The 24,587-nt window shown below is 40.2% G+C and overlaps 2 protein-coding genes across 9 annotated transcripts; one reads left to right on the forward strand and one right to left on the reverse strand.

Moving 5' to 3' along the window:
- Positions 1-1,879: 1,879 nt before the first annotated feature.
- NAC085 (NAC domain containing protein 85) lies at positions 1,880-9,274 on the forward strand. Its single transcript, XM_078578822.1, has 6 exons — positions 1,880-2,144; positions 4,488-4,626; positions 5,468-5,654; positions 6,362-6,849; positions 8,391-8,675; positions 8,997-9,274. The coding sequence occupies exons 1-6, from the start codon at positions 2,137-2,139 to the stop codon at positions 9,048-9,050; spliced, it is 1,161 nt and encodes a 386-aa protein (XP_078434948.1). The 5' UTR covers positions 1,880-2,136; the 3' UTR covers positions 9,051-9,274.
- Positions 9,275-10,148: 874 nt separating this feature from the next.
- LOC144705947 (E3 ubiquitin-protein ligase RGLG2-like) lies at positions 10,149-21,908 on the reverse strand. 8 transcript variants are annotated; one of them, XM_078578816.1, is made up of 14 exons: positions 21,691-21,908; positions 21,323-21,365; positions 20,611-20,737; positions 20,213-20,518; positions 14,578-14,662; positions 14,348-14,488; positions 13,885-13,998; positions 13,700-13,797; positions 13,010-13,089; positions 12,321-12,426; positions 12,087-12,214; positions 10,818-11,007; positions 10,444-10,500; positions 10,149-10,361 (listed from the first exon to the last, which is right to left on the reverse strand). In XM_078578816.1, exons 3-14 carry the CDS (start codon positions 20,611-20,613, stop codon positions 10,281-10,283), a joined length of 1,389 nt encoding a protein of 462 aa, XP_078434942.1. In that variant the 5' UTR covers positions 20,614-20,737; positions 21,323-21,365; positions 21,691-21,908; the 3' UTR covers positions 10,149-10,280. The 8 variants fall into 8 exon arrangements, with proteins under 8 accessions (XP_078434942.1, XP_078434944.1, XP_078434940.1 ...); XM_078578818.1 differs by having other exon boundaries at positions 20,611-20,788; XM_078578814.1 differs by having other exon boundaries at positions 21,680-21,908.
- Positions 21,909-24,587: the final 2,679 nt, after the last annotated feature.

A 24,587-nucleotide genomic window follows, 5' to 3' on the forward strand; every position in this document is an offset into this window, starting at 1 on the left:
GTTATGCTGACTAAAGTCCAATTTAGAGGGACAGAGAGACATGGCGGGGGAGAGAAAGAAAAGATGGACACAGAGAGAGGTAGAGAGTAGAATACTGTGAGATAGAGACCTTGATAGAGAAAGATAATGGCAACTAAAAATGATAGGTAAGTTTCTGATTTTTTTTTTTTTAATCAGGTCATTATCTCTATAATTCCCTTCGACAGATAGATTGAGGGAATCTTTCGAACCAAAAATGTAGATAAATCAATGAATTGGTGCAAATTGTGACTCTAATCAGATCATTAAATTCATTGGATGAAGAGAAAGAGATCCACAGATCATAAGGGCTATGAATCTAGTCACATGACACTTCTAAGAACTATTATGCAGCAGTTAATCATCATATGTGCCACCAGAACATGGATAAATTACTGGAACTTCACCATCCACGTTTAAAGTATTAAATTCATTGAAAATGTCCTCTCACGTCCAATCAGTTCCAAGAATCAGTAAAATTTCATGACAATTCACACTTCATCTCAGCAGGCATGTAATAAATTGTTCGAAATTTTATCTTAGACCCAATAAATAAAGAAGTTCAACAATTGATCGAAATATCGCTTGAGAAACCATGATTCTAGAACAACCAACTCTCCCCAAATTCAAGAGAAATTCGCACTAAAACCACGGATTGAAGAACTCGCACCGCCAAAAACATAATCACTCGTCGATCAAAGCTGAAAAGAATCGACGAGGAAGAAGAATTGAAGATCAATCAAACCTGGAGCTCTGATAGAATGCGCCGACGGTACCACAGTGGCTATCAGCAGGCATGGGAGTCAGCCACTGAGAGAAATCACGATCGAAATACTCCCAATCCGGAAGCATAATCCCAGAGATTCCAAGGATTCCGAAGATATAAGTGGCGATCATCTTCTTGACGGAGAAGGTCAAGAAAGCCACAACAAGAACAGCCGCTCCCAAGCTAACCAGGCACGTCCGTAGAACATCTTCTCTGCCCATATCCTCTTTTTCGACGAACTCTAGAACATCAAGCGCAAATGGGCAAATGGGTATGGAAGAGCATGAATTTAGCTTGCCCATCTCCTCTTTCTCCCAGGGCACCTCCGTGGCCCGGGCGCAAGCGTTAATGACGGTGTTGTAGGTGAGGACTGTCGGCGCGACAGAGTCGGGCGGCCGCTTCAGCCGATCGAGGAGGGCGAGGGCGACGGCGTGGTCGCCGTTGTGGCCGAAGGCGTTGATCAGCGCGGAAGCCCCTTCTCTCTCGCGCCCTTTCTTCCTCCTTCTCCACCGTCTCGTCTCCTTCTCCTTCACCACCTTTCTGAGCTCTCTCCCGGGTGACTCACATTGGACGGACTAATCGTTCCTATCTTTCTCACTTTCTTCAAATCGCGTTATGACGTGGATTCCACGTGTCTACCAGGTGGATTCCGCCTACGTGGACTCCGCCGGAAATCCACCTGGCAGTCACGTCAAGTCCACGTCACGGCCGGGCTACAGCGGCGGACCAAATGGGCAGTTCGGGCTGTGACGCGGCAAAAAAAAAGTTAGGGCTGTAACTCAAATTTTCGAAAAAGTTTAGGCTGAACCGTGATATTAGCCCTTTATCAGACGAAGTAGAAAATTTAGGACGTCCAGCAACATGTCTGAAGAGAGAGAAAGTACTTTCCACTTCACAAAATAGTGCAGAGAAAGTACGTCCCCCCCCCCCGCCGCCAAACCAATGATAGGCGAAGAGAGAGAGAGAGAGAGAGAGAGAGAGAGAGAGAGAGAGAGAGAGAGAGAGAGAGAGCCTGAGAGAAGAGCTTGTCAGTCTTTGCTTGGAGCCCAAGAAAGACCACAACTTGGCTACGTGGCGCCTTCTCCCGAGTTCAGCTTGGGTTCAACGACGGCGGGGGGTTCCCGAGCCTCGAGGCTCGGTGATGGCGGAGGCTCGGACAGAGGGAAGAGCTCAGCTTCGGACTCAAACGGTCTTCATCCCCTGCTGTCTCGTTCCCCGCGCAAAGATTACTTCGCAAGGTGGAAAAAGCCGTCATTTTCTTCTTCTTCTTCTACTCCGGCCGATGCTATCCGTTGCTGTTTTGATTCTTCTGCTGTTTGTTTGGGGATCATTTCGACGGATTGCTTCTCCGAATGGCAAAGTATGTGATCCAATATTCTGGACGTTACTCAGCTTTCAAGTGCGGTGATTTTGTGATGAACGTTGGGTTTTTAATCTTTTCTGCGTTCATTGGATTCTTTGATGATGCGGCTTGATTTATGTGCGGGGTAGAACTAGAGTTGTGGAGGGTGACAAGTGTGTTCCGTTTAATCGTTTTCTTCCGTCATTGGACTATTTGATGATAAGGCAGTGATCGAGCAAACAGAACGAGCTTTTCTGTTCTTGATTACAGCTTAAGATTCTGTGTAGAGGCTGGTATTTCCCAACTCACCGCTAGAAATGTTCGAACTTTTTTTTTTTTTTTTGGTCTATATTCTTCCTTGCTTAGAAGATTGTTGTTGAAGATTTTTCTGCTCATTTTGATGATGCAGTGGGGCTCTAATGGAGGTGCGAAAAAAATTATATTATTTTAGTTTTAGCTGTCGTGGAAGCTGTTTCAGTTGTTCCTGTTGTCGGGCAAGTTTGGAGAAACTTGAATCGCATTTTATAGGCAGTCTTTTTTGCATAATTATTTCTTTGGGATTATCGACTTACGCTTGCTAATTTTTCATTTCAAATCCAAGTTTCGCGCATGAGATTTTTTGCAGTTGACCTTGAAATGCGTATTAATGTATATGGAAGTACATATATACATCTATATGTATTTCCATATTTTTCTTAAAAGAGAAAGAATGAGATTGATATTTGATATGATAGGCATGTCAACGAGTGTCTCGCTTTTCCATCAAATACCTTTTTAGACTTGAGAAATGTGACTTCCCTTTGTCAACAAGTTTGATTCCCCGGTTACACACATTTGATGAGCACATTGTCTTGGAAAGTCTCAAATATTTTCTTAATGGTGTGCTTCTCCAACCGAGTCTATTGACTTGAGAGATTTGATTTCCCTTTGTCAATAAATTTATTGCCCACATTTGGTGAACACATTGTCTTAGAAAGTCGTCAAAAATTTTCCAATTGGCGACCTTCTCCAATTGAGTCTACAGTCGTTTGAGAGTGGTCCGTTCTTTTGAAATCTTTGAATTTGGTGATTTGTTGCTAACCGGGCTCAAATCATACCACCTTAAAAATCCATTGACTTCATTTCATGTGTATTTTTTTCATGCTTCTCTTGGTTTTTGCATTCATTGGACAAAATATATCTTTACATTATTAATGTTTTCTGAAGGCAGAAGGTATTTGTATGGTTTAATTGTTATTGAAATCTCCGAGGGTTCAAGAAGATGACTTTGAGTAATATCTCTTGGTTGAAATGAGAAAATGTTAGAACACCAGTACTCCGAAATAATATCAAAAACTTTGAACCTATCCCTCTTGGGAAAGGATACTGCATCAGTTGAGCAATTTCAACTTGACACTGATTCCCCGATGTATCTCATACAGAAAACTAGAATAGTGATGAGTCAAAAATGAACTGAAAATATCCGTTCTGGAGCCTCCCCTCGTGCTCATGGTTTTTCCCACTGCTTTGGCCTCTCGATCTCTCCTGACCAATCTGCTGCAGATTTATGATTGCCTCTTTCCCTCCAGGTTGTTATTTAAAGGATTCCACACAAGTGATCTTCTCTGCTTGTGGGTCTCACTGTCAGCCCTTTGTGTTGTGTGCCATGCGATATATTCTTGAAAAGAATGTATCATTCTATCTCTTGCCTCCAGATGCCAAAATGTAATCCTAATCTAGAATGTCAAGGACTGCACAGATGTTCATGTTAAGAGGGTGACAAGGAAGGGGAAAGAAAGGAGATGCCAAGGCAAGGTCCGAGGGAAGAGAATTGAGGGAAGGGACTAACACACTAGTGATGGTTCCCCAGATGACAGGTGGCAGAGGGAGGCAGTGTGTTTGAAAATAAGCTACTTCTTACAAAGGATTTCCTATCTTCTTTGGACAAGCTGTGGGATTTCCTATCTTCTTTGGACAAGCTGAGGGATTTCTGTAGTGACCTTGTTGGCTCGATTGAGCTCATATGTCATCGTCGTCTCATATGGGTGATCTTGGATCGTATCATGCCATTCCCTCTTTTCCGATGCTCTGATTTCTTGCGTATCCACTTTATTAATGGTTGATTTGAGAATAATGAGATTTCTTGTTTTCCTGAGTAATCATCATTTTTTTTTTGAATTAACCTGAGTAATCATCATGTAAAAAATCCCGGAGGTCGTGGGGTAATAGTGGACAATATATACACTGTCTATATGTTTGGTTTCTTCTCCCTTTGTCGCATTTCTGTAGTCTTGATTATGCACGTATAATTTCTTTGAGAACTTTCTTTCCAATGGTTTAAGAACATTGAAAACAATAAATTAAGAAGACGACATTTTGTAGGGCATGGCTCATCAACAGCCGGGGACTTGCTAAAAAGGTTAAGAATCCTACTGCGCTTTCCAAATGTGCGATCAGTGACTTAGCAGCCCAAGCTATTCGGCAGTGCCCAAATTGCCAATGCCGTGTTGATAACAGTGATGTATGTTCTTCCGATATTTTTATTTTATTTTTATTTTCTTGTCTACTTTTGTAGCACACAAATGTCTGAACTAGTGGTACTGCCTTCTCGTTTAGTTTCAAACCTAAATTCGCGATGTAATGTATCCGCAATGGTGTCATTAGTTGTTGAATTTTTTCTGGATTTGATTAGGGCATTAATTATGACTAATAATTTTACTTTTCGTCCTTTCTAAATAGCAGAATTATCCCTGACATATACAGGATCAATATTTTTTTTCCATTATTCATGATCGCTTCAATTTCTTCATTCCTGTCATGTCAGTGAGAAGTTAATCCACCATGAATAGAGTTTGGTGTTTCAAAGTCAGCGCCATAGTCTACTAGGTCAGTTGACCTTGATAATGACATTGACAATTTTTACTAGCATGGTCACTGTTAAGTGTCCATACTTACGAAATCTCCGCTAATATCATCACCACTGTCAACTAGGTCAGTTGACCCTGATAACGATGTTGGCCATTTGAACTAACATTTTGCTCAATTGATAGTTGAGATTGACAAACTTTGTCAATTGTCTGTGATATTCCCATCATCAACAATGTGGAAGAATTAATCGGCAACCTAGTCAATGTTAACGTCATCATTAACCACCCTGAATTTTTTTCAAAAAAATATATTAATCATCCTGAAATTCTTCGATGTCAACATAGTTATCAACATCAACGACGGGCAATGACATTATGTCAACTCAAACACAGCACTGAATGCTTACTAATGCCAAACAGTGATCATGAATGAATTTTTAGCTTGGCGAGACAGGATAAAGCTTGAAAAAGTTACTAATTTTTTGTGGGAACTAGGTTTCGCTTGAATGGCCAGGGCTACCGGCAGGCGTGAAGTTTGACCCCACCGATGCAGAGCTTCTAGAACACTTGGCAGGGAAAGTTGGCATTGGGGAGTCAAAGGCTCACATCTTCATTGACGAGTTCATTCCTACTCTTGAAGAAGACGAAGGAATTTGCTATACGCACCCTGAAAACCTTCCTGGTGAGCAAAAACAAATTAAAATTCAGTTCTTTTTTCTTGGAATTTTAAATGGTGTGTTGCATTGAAGTCAGCAAGCAATCATGGCACTCGATTAGATGATGCAACGCCCATCCTTCGTTACGCTACCAATGTTTTTGATATTGTTGAATGGGCTTCTTCTTGTATTTCTAATATCTCCTTGCAATGACCCATGATAATGGGTCCATTTTGCATTCTCTCCTCCTTCCTATAAATACAATGTAATGCACCCTAACAAGGGTTAAGGAATTCAATTCTTGATTTCTTCAGATATAATCCCTGACACATTCAGCTGTATTTCTGTCATTTAAGCCCTAGGGAGAATTTTAGTCTTTCTCTCCTCCATGTTCCCTTATGATTGGGTGTCCTCCCTTTAGGAAGGCAGACAAGAAGTAATAAAGTTGTGTTTCTCCTTTTGCTATCTCTCTCTAGGCGAGGTCCACCCTGCCTCTAATCCCCTCTTGGCTACAACCATTATTCCAAGTCCATGTCGTCCCTGCCTCTAATCGTCGTTATGTCTCACTCTTCTTGTCTATCCCTCTCAATCAAACCTAAATCAAAGATTGTTCACTTGTTATATCGACTCAAGGTACATTTCAATACGATCCCGGCCAGGTTCCTTTCAGTTTTCATTTCTATTGTTCATAGTTTTTTAAAAGTTCTCATCCAGATTCCCTTCAACTTTTCAGGGGTGAAAAAGGATGGTAGCAGTTCCCATTTCTTTTACAAGACATCAAACGCTTACTCAACAGGACAACGGAAGCGCCGCAAAATCCAAAAAAGCTTCGACTTCTCTGAGGACCATGTTAGGTGGCATAAAACTGGGAAAACCAGGCCTGTGATAGAGAATGGGGTCCAAAGAGGGGTGAAGAAAATAATGGTCCTCTACAAAAGCTCTAGAAAAGGGCTTAAGCCGACAAAGACGAACTGGGTAATGCATCAGTACCATCTTGGAACAGAGGAAGACGAGAGGGATGGCCAAGTTGTGGTCGCAAAGATATTCTATCAAACCCAGCTGAAACAATCAGAGGAAATCAGTCCGTTGGATTCGGGGAAAGATGATTTGGATAACCCGATTGCTGCAGTCTCGCCGACAACCCCCAAAACCAGCACCCCAAAGAAACTATGCAGGTATGATGAAGGCGACGAGGATAAAGTCAAGATTATGGTTACCCAGGTACATATTTGCTAATATATATGTAAATATCTCTTACATGTTGGTAGTTTGAGATTGAGTTGCCTACTTTTCTGGTTTAGGCTGTCTAGGATATTTGCATTTAAAACTTTAATTGATCTGAATGCACCTTAATAATTGAAACATTATAAAAATAGCACTTTTTTCAGATAGACTATCAGATTATGCTTTGGACTTAATTTGATCTCTGAAACTGGATAGGCTTTTTTTGAGAATAAATAAGGAAGATCACCCGAGAATGGTGAGCAACCTGATAAATAGTTTTTTCTTTTTTCTGAAACCGATAATAAGGCTAATTTCCTTCTTCTGGTTTAATTTCATGTTTATTTAATTCACGTCGAATTGGTGGATTTGAGACTTGGTTGCCTGCTTTTCTGGTCTTTCCAGGATACTTGTACTTCAGTTGTCTTTTTTTCTCTTTTCTTGTCAGATATGACTCTCTAGTTTATCTCTGTGAACCATAATTTCTGAAACTGGATCAGAAAAATAATATTATTTTGCTGATTGAATACCAGAAAGTGCTTTTGACTTCTAATTTCTGATACTGGATTGGAAGAGTAATTTTATTTCCTGGTTTAGTTTAATGCATGTTTATTGATGACACGTCAAATTGGTGGGGTCTGAGATTGAGTTTCGTACTTCTGTAAATTCACCAAAAAATGTGACTTCTCTCTTATTTTTTTGGTGAGAAGGAAATTTAAGTTGATCGGTATGCAACTTAATTCTGGGACTGGATCAGACGCGGGAATTTAATTATCTGATGGAATATTAGATAATGCTGTGTCAGAACAATAGATGGTGGAGAGATGTGGAGAAGTAGAGACGCAGAGAGAACAAAACAACATGATTCATATAATGGGATACACAGAACGGTTTACACATAATGGGGCACCATAACGAGGTCAAGTACAAAGGGATAATAAAAGGTACATAATAAAAGAAAGACAATGATACATAATAACACGTCCATGATTATATTTTCTGGTATATTTTCGTGCATATTTATTGCCTTGCTGGCATAAATGAATTTAAGATTGCCTTGCTGCTTTTCTCTTTGGGACTGTGGCTGCTGCCATTGTCTCTCAACGATATTTGAATTGCAATTGCTTTTTTTGCGATATTGGAAACTTCGATTGATCCCTAAGCACATGTTTACATCTGAAACTTGATTAGAAGAGGAATTTCCTTCTTCTGATTCAATATCAGATAACGCCTCACTCTTCCCTACCTATTTGATTTCTGAAACTGGATCTAAATAGTCTTGTTTTTTCTCTTGCGTATTTTTGCAAGTCAAATTGAGCAGGACGAGTAATCTTATTGATGCTTTAGTTTCTGAAACTTGGTTAGAAATTTTCTCTTGGATTTAAATTTTCTCTTGTTTTTTCTCATCCGATTTTCAAATTACTGGTTCATATGCAACTTAATTTCCGAATATTTATCAGAAGAGTCATTTCCTGTGAACTGTTTTCTGAAACTGAATAGGAAAAGTAAATCTCTTTTCCTGGTTTTATCTAATTGGACAGGGCGAGAAATGTAAGAACGAAGAGCCTCAGATCTCCATCTCCAATAAGAGGAGCTCTGTCAACAACTCTGTGGTCACTGAGTTCTCCGAAGTTGATGACGATCTGATTATCTCATTAGTCTGTGATGAAGTCTTAGATCCGCTTTTCCCTCCCGAAGAACCATGGTCGAGAAGTCAAATCCCATTTTCTTGGAACGACGTCGCGTTCGGAAAGGAAAATTGGGCCTCAAATTTCCCCGATCTCGACGGCATAGACACCAGCACGCCCCCAGATTTCAATCTCGCCGTAAGAACTACAACTCAATTTTTTTTTCTGTTTTCATATTTAATTTTTTTTTTTGAACAATCTGTTTTCATATTTCATACTGTACAATAAATGGAAAAAAATAGAAATTTCAGGTTCTAAAGTTTGGGCATCAAGATAGATTCCATTTTCTGATTCGACTGTTTTTCTATTTTCAGATTTCATATTTTCTAACGGGAGAAAAATGAAAATTCTTAGGATCTTCAGTTTGGGTCTCAAGATAGTTTATATTTTCCTATTTGATTCTTTTTCTACTTCCAGATTGCATATTTTCTAAGAACGGGAAAAAATGAAAATTTTCAGGATCTTCAGTTCGGGTCTCAAGATAGTTTCATGAGCTGGCTGGACAGGATATGATGTGGCATTTATATCCTGCAAGAATATTTTTTGTGGTCATGCCTAATGCTTCTTTTTACTGCGGAAACTGGCTAGTGGGATGGATCCAGGGGAAAAGTAGTTTGCTCATTGACTGGTGAGGAGGACATTTGCTGTTTTGTTTCTTTTCCGAATGTATCCACCCACCTTTTTGCTCCCAGAATTTTTGCAGTCAATGGCAGTCTTTGGCTTATCTTTTATCAAAAGTTTTTCATGATAACTGTTTCCATGCTGATTGTTCTGGAAAGTAACACTTCATTGATCTAGAAGCAGATTATCTATTCAAAAAATATATTCTTTCAACGAGGAAAGAGAAATTTCATCCACATGAAACAATTTGCATCCCTTGTGCTAAATCATACGTGATACGATAATTTTTGCAGCCATTTTCAATGATCTTTTATCAACAACTCTTCCAGACAAATGTTTATGAGTTCTGGATTGATCTTGTTTCGGATTTAGGGTTTAAATCTAAAAGTTGAGCTTTATGGGAATAAAAGATTCCTTCGATGGAAAATAACCAAGAAAATGACAAGATAACTAGGAAAAAGAGATTCCTTGAACGTGAAACCATTTTGAATCTCTTAATCCAACACAATGAACATCCTACTATGGGATTGAAGATTGAATTGTGATAAAATGATTGGAATTTTTAGGATTCCGACTGCAAGATTATTGCCAAAACGATGCTCATCGGTTATCCAATTACACAAACTTTGTGGAATTAAAGTTACGGATTGTGTTTCTGAGAATGATGATGAAAATTGTCATCCTCATCCTATCGAAAAACCATCATTGTCAGCTGGAATAACAATGATGATTTCTTACTTGACATTGTCATCCTGGTGAGAACAAAGGACCGGGATGATGACAGCTTGAGAGCAGATGCTATCGTCATCCCAGCAAGATAAAAAAAGGATGATGAAGAAAGGACAAAATAATTGCCAGTCATACTGGCCAGAACGAGAGACGATGACGATGATTTACTCACTGTCTTCATCACCCTGGCAACCATTGTCCTCTGCCATCGTCTAGTAAGGAAGATGAACAAGAGGAAAATCATTTTTTTCACAAGAAACAAGAGGATAATCATACCATGCACCATATCTCATTATAATCTTCTTCGTGACTGGTTCTTCAACAAGGATAGATTTACAGGGAAAGAATTCCAGTAAAAGAGCTAGGCCGCACCTTGCATGAAGAATTTATCGATCAGTAGAGCTTGATCCTTGTCACTATCTCGCTTCGACAGATGGGGCAGTTTTGGAGAGACTGGCCACACTCACAGCAGGTCTACAAGAACAAAATCCCCCCCATTACATGATATTCTGTACGTCTAAAAAAAATAGAAGAGGCCCTTCAAAGTTTTCTTTACCTGGTGGCCGCAGCCAAATGCCATATCCTTCGGGTTCGTCAGGCATATCGGACAAACCTGTCATTTCCAAAGTCAGATTCCCAACTTTGTATGATGATAATTATCCCCCGACAGAAACATCATGAATATATTCGTGATTTGGATAAACTCCATAGTATATGATTTGGATAGCTGATCATCATTCAGGCCAAATTACATGATGTCCTCCACAGAATGATAAATTATCCAGGACATGTGGACAAATGGTAGTCCCTCATGAAGATCAAACCAAATTGCAGGATTATCCCCTGACCGGAACATGGATGGTAAACCACGATGACTAGATGATATATCGTGATCATCAACGACATACAATAGATGACATGCCATCTTACATGATTGTCATATGAAGCAGTACTCAAAGGGGGAGCAGAGCTTGGGGCAGGAGCATCAAAAGTAGGATACAATGGCGCGCTTTGCTTGAAGCTTGTTGACTTGGATTGAGGCTTTGAACCTGATGCTACACCGTATCCTCCAACGGGTGGGGGTCTAGGAAACCTAGCTGGAGATTTCCCAGATACATGCCTAAGAGAGAGTAGAGAGAGGCAGAGATAAAAAATATTAGGAAGATAGAGATAAACAGATGTTAGCAAAAATTAGGAAGAAAGAGACATGCATTGAGGCAGATTAAGAGACAAAGAGAGACAAAGAGAGAGACATAAGAGAGAGAAAGAGAACGAAAGATGAAAGATAGGCACATAGATTAGTATAGGGAGGGAAACAGAGGAAGACAGAAAGAGAGGGAGGGAAACATGTACAAAAGAGAGCAAGAGGGAAACAGAGAAAGACAGAAGAAAGAGGGGTGAGGGAGAGACAGAGAGAGGTATTGGACAGAGGAGTGGATAAGGAGACACAAAAGAGAGAAATATAGAGGTATGCAGATGAATAAAATTAACAGAAAGAGACCCAGGAAGACATAGGAGTGAAAACGAGTGAAAGATGGAAAGACTAGGGGAGAGATGGGAATAGTTAGTGGGAAACAGATAGAGAAAGAGATAACGTATGAGAGAGAAAAATGAAGAACAAAGGAGGGGTGGAAGAGACAGAAATATAGGAGAGAAAAAAAACAGAGATATGGAGATAGAAAGATTTAGAGAAAAAGATTGAGAGAAATACAGGGATACAAAGGTGAGGGATACTAATACTGAGACAGATAAGGATGTGGAAGAAGAAAGTTGGGGACACAGATATAAAGATTAAAAAGAAAGACCGCTTTACGGAAGAAAGACAGAAAAAGAGAGATTTATGGTGAAGGATACGAGTAGGTAGAAATAGATAAAGAGATGTATCGGAGAGAGGAAGAGTTAAAGAACGAAAGACGGGTATATTAAGACTTTGAGAAAGATACATAGATCGAGGAATATCGAGAGAAATATAAAGATTAGTAGTAATGAGAAAGCGTAATTAAGAGAGATATAGGACAAAAAATATTGAATAGCTGAAAGACAGCAATAGATAGAGAGGGAGATAGACAAAGAAAGACAAAAAGAAAGGAATATAGGGGGAAGGAGGGATACAAAGAAATGAGTTACATAAGGAGAGAGGTCAGCAGAAGGCATAGTCGATGAAAAGATGTAGAACGGCAGAAAGTAAGGTTTACCCACCCCAAGATTCCGAGTTCTAACGTTGCTTTGTACTGCAAAGGAATCTCCATTAAAGCTGACAGAGCAAACTCAGTCTCCTTTTTCGATTGGGACGTTCTCTTTGACATGATCTCCGTGAAGTTGACAAACTGACGACCCAGAGAAATCAATATATTTAGTTTCTTCTACCCATTTGGCACTTTTAATGCAGGAAAATTTCTGCATTACCATAATAGAAATTGGGAGAAGGTTTACCTGAAAATTGTCAAATGCCCTTGCAGGGATATTGTCATCGAATTGCTTCATCATGTCCCATGGACCATCTCCAACCCCAACCAATATGATTGATAACGGAAATTCACTGAAATAATAGCATTATTGATTCCTTGATGCAATCAGTAATTAGTAAAATGGCAAGAAATCACAAAATTAGGAGTTTCCAACCAAGATATTACTTGATTGTTGACATGTGTGGAAATTATTGAATGATAAACAAATATAGGCAGACCACTACTTTGTAAAATGGGAAGAACTTGGAAAAGCGTATAAGTTGCCGACCAATATAAAATCAACTTTTAACTGTTCAACAAAATGTGGCGGATAAACTTTCGATAAAGAAAGAGCTTGAAAATGATCAGATATACCCACTAACAGAATTAAAGCCGAATTTTCATTAAAATGATAAATAAATCATTATTTAGGGTAATATATCCGTATTCACTTGTGAATGTGGAGGCGTCCCCAAAATGTTATAGCAACGAATAAACACGGGGACAATTTAGTTATTTTTTAATGTTTATTTTTTATCAATATTTATGGACGTTCTCCACCAAGATAATTAATGAACGGAAGTATCCCAGACAAACATTAAATGTAATTTTTTATGTCATGTATCCAATTAATTATGAAATAACAATTTCTTAAAGTCTCCATGATTGGCCTACCTGGCTTTTACAATGGCGTCAACGGTACTCTGTTCTTGAGGGCTAAGATGATCAGCCCCAGTGTCAACGCTCCGTGTGACCTGCGTTGACAAGGGCAATTCAAACAGAGCATTCTTAATGAGTTTTTTATGCACAAATCAAACTACCCTGCATCATTAAAATCGCAATAATGGAAATAAATATTGATATCTCATGAAGTTTGGCTTGGACGTAAAAGTTTCAAAAATAAAAAGAAATGAAATTTAGAAGAAAGAATAGTATGGTTGGAGGACGATGATGGATATTCTTGCCGTCGTCATCATCATCCTAGCTGCAGATGAGAGAGAGTCTCATTGTCATTATCATCGTCATACTGGACATTGAGAGAGGGTTACACTCAGATAGGAGGTTATTCTTTTTCTTTTTTTGAAAAATAGATTGGACGTTATTCTATATAAATTATAGTTATCATCCATTGTTATCTCCATTGTCCTCTGCATCAGTCTGCGACTAGGATGATAATAATAATGACGAGTCGTCATCATCACAATGCTCTATTCCACGATGAAGGGTAGTCATTGTCATCCTAGACTCAGATGAACAACGAGGATAAACCAAAAAAAAGACGACATAAAAGACCTAAACCAGGGTCAGCCAGGCATTTCATGAAACGAAAACATGAAGTAGAGCCTTCAAAATGAGATTCAGTACCTGTCCATCGGCAATTATCAGTAAAACATGATATTGGCCGCCACTCTGCTCCACGATCGTCATTGCCATCTCAATTATTGGAGCAAAGGATGTTGGCCCTGAATTTATTTTTTTCAAATGGTGCAAATACAAGTTTACTGTAAAATCCTCCAAACAGGACGTCATAAATTAACTAAGATGCTTACCAGCCAACCGCAACAGGGGTGCAATCTCCCTGTAGCGTGATAAAGCCTCTTCAAAACCATCACAAGGCCTGTCATCAGGGTAGAAGCTGAAAACATCCTGATCATGCGTTGATGCTGCAAAGACAAGACCCAGTAAAAATACTTCATGTAACGAAGTAAATAGATAATCAAGAAAATAAATAATCTCAAAAGAAAAGATAATCGACGTAACTATACTAGACAAAAGTAAATAGTATGTGATTACAGAAACTGGTGGAGACCTGGGGTAGGTCTTTATTGATGGTTACGGTTGTTACAGGCCTGAAATTGGCGCCTGAGTCCCCTAATGGAGTATCTCACAGCCAATTCAACCAGTTATTGACAGCCCTCTCAGGGCAGGGTTATGAGTATTAAAAGGAAATGATGCTTAAGACAAAAGACAAAATTACCCCTAGCAGAATTGGGTATCGTATAAGAATCCTACCATCACCAAACCCAAAGCATGGAATACAATTATCTTCATCAAAAGCAGATAAAGTTCGTCCTATGATCGATATGGCCTGCTCATACGGATTTGGAGTGTCTCCGATTCGATGCAAGCTTTGGCGGTTGAAAGATATTTTCCCTAAAACCCAAGTATTAAAAAGAAAATTAAGAACTTCTTGTGCAAGATACCATTCATCTCTTTATTCCACAAATTCCAACGCTACAAACCAGTCCATTCGTTGCTCTTTGTGAAGTCAACACCCACAATGAGATTTGACGACTCTAACCCAGCCTTGGCCAGAGCCTGAGTCACCTGAAAAAAAATCCAGAAAACGGTAAAGAAACAGGTTAAAGGGCTATTAAGAATACCAATCCAATTAAAAAGAGATGATTTGTAGAGTTTGTTTCTTAAATCAACCAAGAAAACAGCTATCATAGCGATATGTTCTTTTCACAAACATACCAAAGGCAGATTAAGAAGACAATGCGGTAACCAGCAGACACATGGCGCAAGGGGACCTTGAGAACAGAAATATTATAAATGCAAAGGGAGTGGGAGAAAGGACAAAGATTATTTTTCAAGAAAGGTGTTTCCTGATTTGGCCAAGGCTGGTTTTTGCGCAATGCATTAGCTGACATTGTGTACTATCAACTGAGGGTAGGGAGACCCTCATCAGATCTAGAGGAGACATTGGAGCACATCCTTAGTCGAAGACCTGCAGGCACGCAGTGCGTCCAGCGGGATCGACAAGTGGGCTTGCAAGCATTGTTGAAGCAGAGCTTGTGAATCAACATCCCAGCCGCAGGTCCGTGCAGACAACCAGGCGGGTAAGGCATGATGTCCTCCCGCCATTAGTGATGCAAAGGCCAAGGGCCAGTTTATCCAGGCCTCGCCAGCATGCTGCCAGACATGGCCGACTCTGTCAATTCTATTGGCAATATACAACACACTGTTCTCTCTCACAAATCCGACCCCACAATTTCTAATTGCAATAGTGAAGGCTGCTTAACTTGCTGCACAAGAACATGGTCGGCACGTCGATAAGCTGTGAATTTGGCCCCCCAAAGTTTAGCCTCACAACACCCAGGTGTGGCAGAATTTTGGTCTTTTATTTCAGGTGCAGGCCTGTAGGAAATGGGACCTAGGGATTGTGTTTAGATGTGAAGGAGCACGAAGAGGCCTAATATGTAGTTATGACTGGGCAGGTTCCTATGCTAGGTGAACTGTTGGAGCGATTCCCCCTATGGCTGATGTGAGCTCACTCTCGCGGGCTTTGTCAGACCACTTCCCAAATGTGTGGCAGACACAGGACTGATAGGGCTGGGCTACATATTTCAGGATGGACAAATCCTGCTTGAGGGACAAGGAGTTCAAGGAAGAAAAGGAAAAATTGTGGTCATCACAACCGAGACAGGGTGCAGCCACAGAAAGATTGGCTACAAAACTAGCCAAGCTTCAAAGATATCTCGTGGGGTTCAATAAGTGCATTTGGGAGGAAAGAAGCAGACGACTGTCATAGGCTTTTGGCTGACATAAAACATTTGGATGATCAACAGGATACACGAGATCTCTCGTCAGAGGAGGTGAAGGAACGAAATAACTACAGCAAAGCAGAAGCCACAGAGAATATAAAGGTGGAGATGGATTGGAGGCAAAGATCATGGAAGCTGTGGCTGAAGGAGGGAGACATCAAAACCAGATTCTTTTCTGATAGGTTCTATGCCAAGAAATACAACAGACGAAGCAAACATAAGGCAGGTCGGCGCCTAGTTGACTAGAAGCGTTGACCCAAGGTGGACCAAATAAAATGGGAGGAGTAGCTCGCTTTAAATAAGAGGGCGATCCAGATATGGAGATTATTCTCTCTTTTCTTGGAAGACAACTCGACAGTTACTGTTGGGAGGTCGAGGCAACAGGAGGGAGTTCCCAACCTGCTGATCAGAGGGAGGAGCTCGACTTGTCGGGCCGCCCGTGGAGCTTGGGGAGCAAGCTACCAGTTGAGGACTGCGAAGGCGCCATCCGTAGGGATCGTTCAAGATCCGGAAGGAGCATCACCGTGGGAAGGGGAGTCCTGATCCACGTTGATCTGTATCGAATCATATCGAATACTTGAATTGAGGAATTGATTGACAAAATTTGGGAACAATACAGTGGTTCAATCATTGATACAATTGCATCGTAGCAAAGCAGAAGCCACAGAGAATATAAAGGTGGAGATGGATTGGAGGCAAAGATCATGGAAGCTGCGGCTGAAGGAGGGAGACATCAACACCAGATTTTTTTCACCTCACGGGGAATGTAAGGAGAAGATCAAATTAAGTACTGAAGTTCCAGTTGCAAGGTCAGTAGGTGGGCACTGGTGGAACACTTAAGAGTCTTTTCCAGGCGAGGCCCCAAAGCCGACAGGAATGGATCGGTAGAGGAGCCACCAGGGTCACGCGGGAGCGGTAGGTCATTTTGGCGAGACCATTCACAGTGGAAGGAGTGAAAGAGGCCATCAAGGGTTTAAATGGAGGAAGAGCTCTGGTTCCCGAGGATTCCCAGCGTTTTTCTTCATTGAGTTTTAGGGAGATGTTTGAAGCCGAAGTTATGGACACATTGGATGGCTTTTCCTTCTACCGAAATGTCTAGGGGCCATTAGGTTCGATGACTTTCGGCCCATGTCCTTGCCTAATTCCATCTATCTCATCATTGTGAAAGTTCTGGCCTGCAGACTTCAGATGATGATTAGACATCTTGCTGGACACTTTCAGTCAGCTTTCATCCCTGGACGGCAGCTGGTTGACAGCGCAGTAGGTGCAGGTGAAATCTCTAACAGCTTGGCAGAGAGAGGGAATAAAGGCTTCATGTGGAAAATTGATTTTACATAGGCGTACGACTTTGTCGACTGGGACTTCCTGTGGGACAGAAAGAGAAGATTCCCAATCAAGTGTGTACAGTGGGTCAGGAGATGTGTAACCTCCCACTCTTTTGGCGTATTGAATGGAAAACTGGAGCGAGAATGGATCCATCCACAAAGGTGATCAAGGAAGGTTATCTTTTGGCACCATTACTATATATCCGAACAGTGAATGCCCCGGCCACCTATGTACTCAACGTACACGCACATTGCTTGCTGGGGGCTCTCAGAAGGCCAGCAAGCCAATGGGAACACCAAAATCTTCATGGAAGGCTCAGTGGAGGAACCTTGAAACTTATACACGTTATTAGACCTATTCGCAGATTTGTCGGGCATGCAGATGAACTGAGCCAAAGCAGATTTGTGGGGTTTGGAATATTGCAGGAGGAAAAAATACGATGTTCCAGGGCTTTGGGACATTACCCACGTGCAACCTGGTGTGAGACTCCCTTGACCTAACCCTAGGTCGAGGAGAGAGAAGAGAGAGGAGATAAAGAAGGAAGATGTGGCAAAAACGAGATTAGAGATTCATTAGGGTTTCCTGTGTCCCTTTATAATATGGGTTCACAGGGAGTTTACACACACTGAGCTCATGGGCCGATAATGGGCCCATTACAAGTAATAAACATAAAGTGGGTTAATAATAAAGAAAGCCCTCTAACTGACACTTGGGATTGCCATTAATGAGGGGGAGGATTTTAAGCACAGATGGGGCATCGGTGATTAAGAAATTGAGAGCAGAATCAAGGGATGGAAGAGACATGAGTAGTCGAAGAGCAGGGCAGCTGTAATTGCTGTGATCGGTGATATTTGCAAGTCGCATATTTTTACACTGCCCAAGTGATCAGAAGGTGCCTTGACTCCTTGGTGCGGCAATTCTTTTGGAAAGGCCCTGTGGTGGGGAACAGTAGGGAATCAGCTCTGGTCTCATGGGAAGTGATTTGCCCACCAGTGGACAGATGGGGGCAGGGGATGCTGTACTTGACAGCCATGAACACGACACTGTTGACAAAGTGAGCAGATAGGATTATGAGGTCAGAAGAAGACATGGTCATGAAGGTATAGAGAGATAATTATGGTACAAAAATGAAATGGGAACAGCGTACGGCCCCAATCAGAAGGGCTTCCACTTTTTTGCCGGGCATGTGACAGAATTTTCTCAAACCTTTCGAGATTCTTCGAAGCTAAATTATGAACGTGTTTTTATTCCGTTACTGGAAGGATGAGTGATCAGCTCGCACTATGTTATGGGAATTACCATACTTATTCTCTCAGACAAGGAACCCTCAAGTGTCAGTTTAAGGATATTGGGAGGACAAATGGAATCTGACTTTGGAGGGCGCTCTGTCAAACCTGAGGGTGGAAGAATTGATGAGTATGCATCGGTCGATATAACACCTGTAAACTTTCAACAGGGCATGGGATGGCTGAGTGTGGATAGGCCTATCCACACCCAGTGGAGGAGTCAATCGTTCTTACTTGCAGATTTAATGGAAATAGAAAGTACCATTAGAATTACGGATTTTCAGATGGCTGCTCCCAGGAGGCGAGCTATGACACAAGTCTTCCAGAAGTGCCTGCTCCCAGAGAGATTGATAGTGTGTTCCATGTGTCCACAGGGCAAGGAAGATTCCTCTCATCTATTCTTCAAGTGATCGTTTCCCAGGGAGATATAGAGCTCGTAGAAGCTCAACAGGGTGGATGTGGCTTCTGACGACGTACACTGGTGCTTGATCTGGAGAGGTGCGTGCAGGGATCGCATGGAGTGGGGGAGGCTCCTTGTGGTGTTATGGGCGATACGGCTGCACCGCAATGAGATTGTGTTTAAGAGAAGGGATGCGTCAAAGCACACTGTCCTACATGATTTCAGGGAGAGTGAAGGATGGAAAGAGGACTATTCTGGTCCGTCGTGTATTTCACGATCATATATATTACTGAATTCATGTTGATCACCGTTCTCAGGTGATCTTCCCTTTTCTCTTTAAAAAAATCATTGTCATCGTCAACCACCCAGAAATTGGTCAACGATAACCTCAACAAAAGGTTAATTCTCAGGCCAACCAGGAATTGTTAAATATATCTTGCCTTCCACTAAGAAAACACCAAACAAACACTCTCGAACTTTTGAAGGTAGATATATAGACCAAATTACAAGCCAATTCTTTGGTGAAGAACACAAAAAAATGATACGACTTAAAGAACACAAAGATCAGCAACATGACTGAAAATGCTCGTTTCTCAAATGAAAAAGCACAAAACCTGTCTTCTTTTCATAGAGTGAAATTAATACTGAAGTGTCGATTGAACTGAGTCCTTGGAGTAGAAGGCGAGAAGAACAGAGTATAGAAGAGAAAGAAGAGAAAAATTCTTAGAGAAAAGAAGCCTACATTTCATTAACATAACAGAGTATTTATACAGGCCATTTATAACGGCTAGTTTGACTAGCCGTTATAACTCCGATTTAATTAAATCGGATGATGGGCCCATAAGTATTGGCCCATTAATAATAATCTAATTATGTAATTTCTACAATTAGCTTATACATTCAACAAATAGAGTCACAAAAGAGAAAAGATGACTCTACTCGAGGGTTGTAAAGTACAGAGAAATAAACCAGAGGATGAATGACAACTCATTTTCACCCCAAAAGTAACTTCTAAAAATAGATTGAACTCTAGAGAAGGAATACAGGACAAAATAAGAACCAATCCTTCTTTAAACTGCATCAGAAAAAGGGGGAAAAAGATAATTCAATGGCCGTAGGGAACAACAAAGTAAACCAGGAGATAAATACTAGAGTTTACTTCTGGTGCCTACCAAGAAGTTCTCTAATTCGATTCAACAACTCAAAGATCGGAGATAAATATACAGACAAAAAATACGCTGATTTAACTTGAACAAATTACATGAGAATATTCAAAATCAGCAAAATTTACTCCACAAAGCTCCTTAAACATTCCTACCTCTTCCAGAGAGTTAAACTCGTCGGCAATCCTTGAATACTTCCTGTCTAGCCTGCGCCCTCCACTAGTTTGATGAGCTGAGTAGCTTGTGGTGGGCACAGAGTATGGTGCTGCATAGGTCTCTTGCTGTGTATCTCTTGAAGAATACCCTCCGAAGCTATTGGAGGCAAAGGATGTATGTCTTGAGTGGGATCTCCCTCCGTAATCTTCTCTTGAGCTCTTCCCTCCCATCAATCCGAGTAATCTGAGAATGTCCTTCAAGAATACCAAGAGACAGCAGGCCAAAGCAATCCAGAGCGCTGACACCTGGTGACAACAACCACCATCACCAGAGATCGGAAGAGGTTACATGATGAAGCAGTTTCCTAGCGTCTGTCTGACATAATTTTCCATTTTACCATGAGATCATGAGCAGATGATGCCGTTCATGATCCACTGCGCTTGCTAGAGTGGAAATCAGGAATAGGAAACTCCAAGGTTGAGTGTGCCAAGGTGACTTCCCAGGAGCTTCTTTGGCAATACTCCCTTGGCAAAAGTTTGGAAAAAAAGATGATGGACTACACTCAATATCAATACCTATTCACATGCAAAAAACTCTAAGACAATAGAATATTAACAAGGAACCCAGAAAATTGTTTTTTTAAGAATATGGCCACTGGGGTTGTCAGAGAGGATATCAGGTGTAGGAAACACCAAATTTGAGTGCGCCAATAAGGAAGCAATTTGGGACTGGTAAACTCCAAAGAACTTCTTTGGCAAAACTCCCTTGGTGAAAGTTGGGACAAAAAGATGGACTACACTCAGATCAATAATTATCCACACGTCAAAAGCCCCACGACAATCGAATGTTAACAGAATACCCTGAATTTATGTTTTATAAAAAGACGATGGTGTTCATTATCCAGGGCTTGCCAGAGAATATATCATGTATAGAAGCTCCAAAATTGAGTGTGCCATAGGGTAACTTCTTTGGCAAAAGTTTGGAAAATAAGACAGAAATCGTTCAGTCTCAATATTTGTTCACAGGTAAAAATTTCCGTGACGATTGAATATAAACAAGGAACCCAAAAAATTAATTTTTTAAATGCTGATGGCGTTCATGTTGCTCACCCTGGAGAAGGAAGCTTCGATTTAACGGAGTCGATAACTTCTCCTGAAAGAAGAACCCAGATAAATTGAATTTCAGACAGTCTGAAAAAGGTAGAGGTTAGGCGAAAGGAAGAACACCCAGAGGCTACTATTAAATAAAATCCGGCGACAAAACAGAAAACAGAGGAGGAAGAGAGGAAGAGACGACGAACCCAGGAAAGTTGACGGTCAGATAATTCGAAAGAGGTTGAATTTCAACGAAAGGAAGAACACCCATGACGCTACCAGATCTAAAACCGGCGATGAAACGAAAAACAGAGGGAGGATGAAGAGGAAGATAGAAAATGACGACCCGGGAAGGGGTTTGGGGAGGCGTACTTGACGATTACCCGTGCCCAACTGGTGATTGTTGCGCCGTGAACAAAGAACACGTCCAGATCTCCTCAGAGCACCTTCCCAAGATTGAAATTTGGAAGCAACAGCGTTCTAATCCTTTTTTCCGCTGCTTTTTCTCGGCGCCCACGTCGTTTTGTGAGGAGGAAGCCTCGTGGAAGGACTCACCGTTCGCCCCCTGTCGGACGCAAACCCAGATCAATACTCGCTGTAGTCCTCCAACAGTTATCTGAACTGTAGAGAGATTGAGAGAGAGAGAGAGCAATATTTCCAAACAACTGTTTGACATTACAGAAATAAGTTTAGAAAGTGAGAAAACAGTAGATTAAGTGCCTACTTTTTATAAAAAAATATTAGGATTATATTATTTCTTTTCTCTAATAATATTCTATAATCTGATAGGACGGATTTGTGCTTAGAGTAATAATGTACAACCATAGATGTAATCAAATTTGCCTAGCTGTAAACCGCGTCTCATGTATTTGATAGTATATGTATCTTTTACCTTTTATTTTCCATTGTTGTTTGGCAATGATCTACCACTAAATGAGATTTATATAGTTGATAAATGAATTGAAACATACTTTTGAATTATGCTCAACTTTTGAGTTTTGGGTTGTGTTATTTCAAACTGGGCTCAAATGCTCGAACTCGACTTGTATCCATGCCATCTGTGAGGATATTTTCACCATTACAATATATCAGGAAGTGAGGGCGATCAAAGATAAAAGATAAGAGAGGTTGTCCAAAGAAAAGTTTTTATGGGGGTTTCTCACTAAGGACTTTAGTGACCTTTTATATTTAACAACATTTTTCATAAACACCTTATACTCTATGTATATCCTCTGATTTCCAATAATTTTTATGTGTGTGACAATTTAGGCCTCTATATGAATCTAGTCAATGACTCAATAGCCCAACAACTGCTTATTGGTTATAGCCAACTTAATAAAAAAATTAACATATATTAATTAATCTCGCATTGATTTAACCTGATCGATAAGTCGATCAGTGAGCACATGAAATGAATTCCCAAAAAGTTCATGGAATTTAACCAACTCTTTCATGGAATATTTGTCTCAGCGTATACCATATACACATAATCCCCCATCCATATGAAACTCTTATAATGACTAAGGGTATAACAGATTGCCAAATCAGGATTGGTCATTCCAGTCATAATTTATGCTTTTGGAAATCATCATAAAACACACTTTGATATTTTCATGATATCTGCCATATGCTACATTGCATCTTCTCCAAAGATTCTAAGTCCTATTAAACCATGGCCTGATGACCCCATCTTGACTACACAACCAGCTTCAAAGACTAATGCTGAATCCATCCTATATCCTAGGGCTGGTTGGAGCCATTTTCTTGTGGATGGGCTTGAAGGTCATAGTGAAAACACAAGTCTCCATCAAAAATATATTTTTGATGTCTCAGGCCTAAGAATTATTTGCATAATGGCGACATGAATGAACCTGGTTGATAGTCATCTACAATATCACCTTAGCTAGAGAGCATCAACTATCCCTCAATTTCCCCACACAACTGGTTTCTGGATCATCCACACCAGACAACCAAGGGAGTGATATTATATCATGTTACTTTGACATCCTTCTTGAATAACTTATGACTAATAAATTTTAGGATATATGCCCATTAATGAGAACCGCCGTAGTATAATCTCATTATAATGTGATAATCATTTAACCTATCCTTGGAGTTAAGTATTTACGTCGCCTATGAATAATAATGAATACAGGTTGTATTATTGAATTTGAATGAGGTGTAAAACATGTCATTGGATAGAAGGCCATATAAATCAATTAAATTTGAGGACATATTATTTTTTAAATTCAAAATAAAAATTAATTTTGACAAGCTAACTAATCTGCAATATGTTTTGTCTTTAATTTTCTCAGTCATTACATTACTGATCATTTTGAAGGAGGAAACATTTGGAACTTGGAGCCTTATTTTGTGCTTGCAAATTTTGATAACGAGCAAAATTTGGTTTCCATCAATGCACTTGGATCATGAATCCAAGTATATGTCTACATACCCTTCAAGAGTAGATAATGTAAGTTTTCCAGGTAAAAAGTATGGTTTGTCTCACTTAATATTACATTGTTCTCTGTATGTTGCTGCATCCAATGACCACCTACTATGTACGCATGCACCCACAATTGCCACCAACCATACACGCGTTAATGTAAATATTTATTTTTTATTTTGAAAATTATTTTTCAGTATTTACTTTAATTTTCATTGAAATAAATTCATAGAAAATGATGAAATAGAATATATACATTTATAAGTGCAAAACACTTCTAAAAGTTTAAATATGCAATTGGTTTGCTTACATCAAAACCGTATAAGGGCATTTCAACCCTATTATTGGTTTATCTACTAGTCTCTATTGAGCGGTAGAGTAAAAACGGTTGTGCACCATCTCCACTGCAATCACCGTTCCACTCCATTAAACCCACTGCCATCAACTTGTCAACCAGCACTAATGAAGCATCAACTAAAGTATCTAATGTAACTAGTGATTGTCCAACCGATATCCGTCCGATATCCGATATCGGACAACCATATCCATATCTGGGAGAAAATCGAGACGGTCTCTGATATCGGATATCGGATATCGGTCGATATCCATCCTTTAAGTCTAGACGGATATCAATGATGGATATCGGGGGGGAGGTGAAAACGAAACGGGTATCGGATACCAAATATCAGATTTCGATATCCGGATATCGGAACCGGTATCCGGATATTGATATCCGGTATCGACTGAAAAAAATAAACATTTCTACCACATTCATAGGCTTATGTACATTAGCGTCGTATTATTTTAATGTTATACCAACCCCAGTTAATATAT

Source organism: Wolffia australiana, chromosome 7 (genome assembly GCF_029677425.1).
Source record: "Wolffia australiana isolate 7733 chromosome 7, ASM2967742v1".
Taxonomy (NCBI): Eukaryota; Viridiplantae; Streptophyta; class Magnoliopsida; order Alismatales; family Araceae; genus Wolffia; species Wolffia australiana.

What these genes read in the sequence shown, in the direction of transcription:
- LOC144705947 (XM_078578816.1), bottom strand. An exon ending in TGATAATTGCCGATGGACAG is followed by an intron (nt 13,090 to 13,699) that starts GTACTGAATCTC and finishes TTGTCAACGCAG; the next exon opens with GTCACACGGAGCGTTGACAC. An exon ending in GACGCCATTGTAAAAGCCAG is followed by an intron (nt 12,427 to 13,009) that starts GTAGGCCAATCA and finishes CTATTATTTCAG; the next exon opens with TGAATTTCCGTTATCAATCA.
- NAC085 (XM_078578822.1), top strand. An exon ending in GCACCCTGAAAACCTTCCTG is followed by an intron (nt 5,655 to 6,361) that starts GTGAGCAAAAAC and finishes TCAACTTTTCAG; the next exon opens with GGGTGAAAAAGGATGGTAGC. An exon ending in CCCCAGATTTCAATCTCGCC is followed by an intron (nt 8,676 to 8,996) that starts GTAAGAACTACA and finishes GAAAATTTTCAG; the next exon opens with GATCTTCAGTTCGGGTCTCA.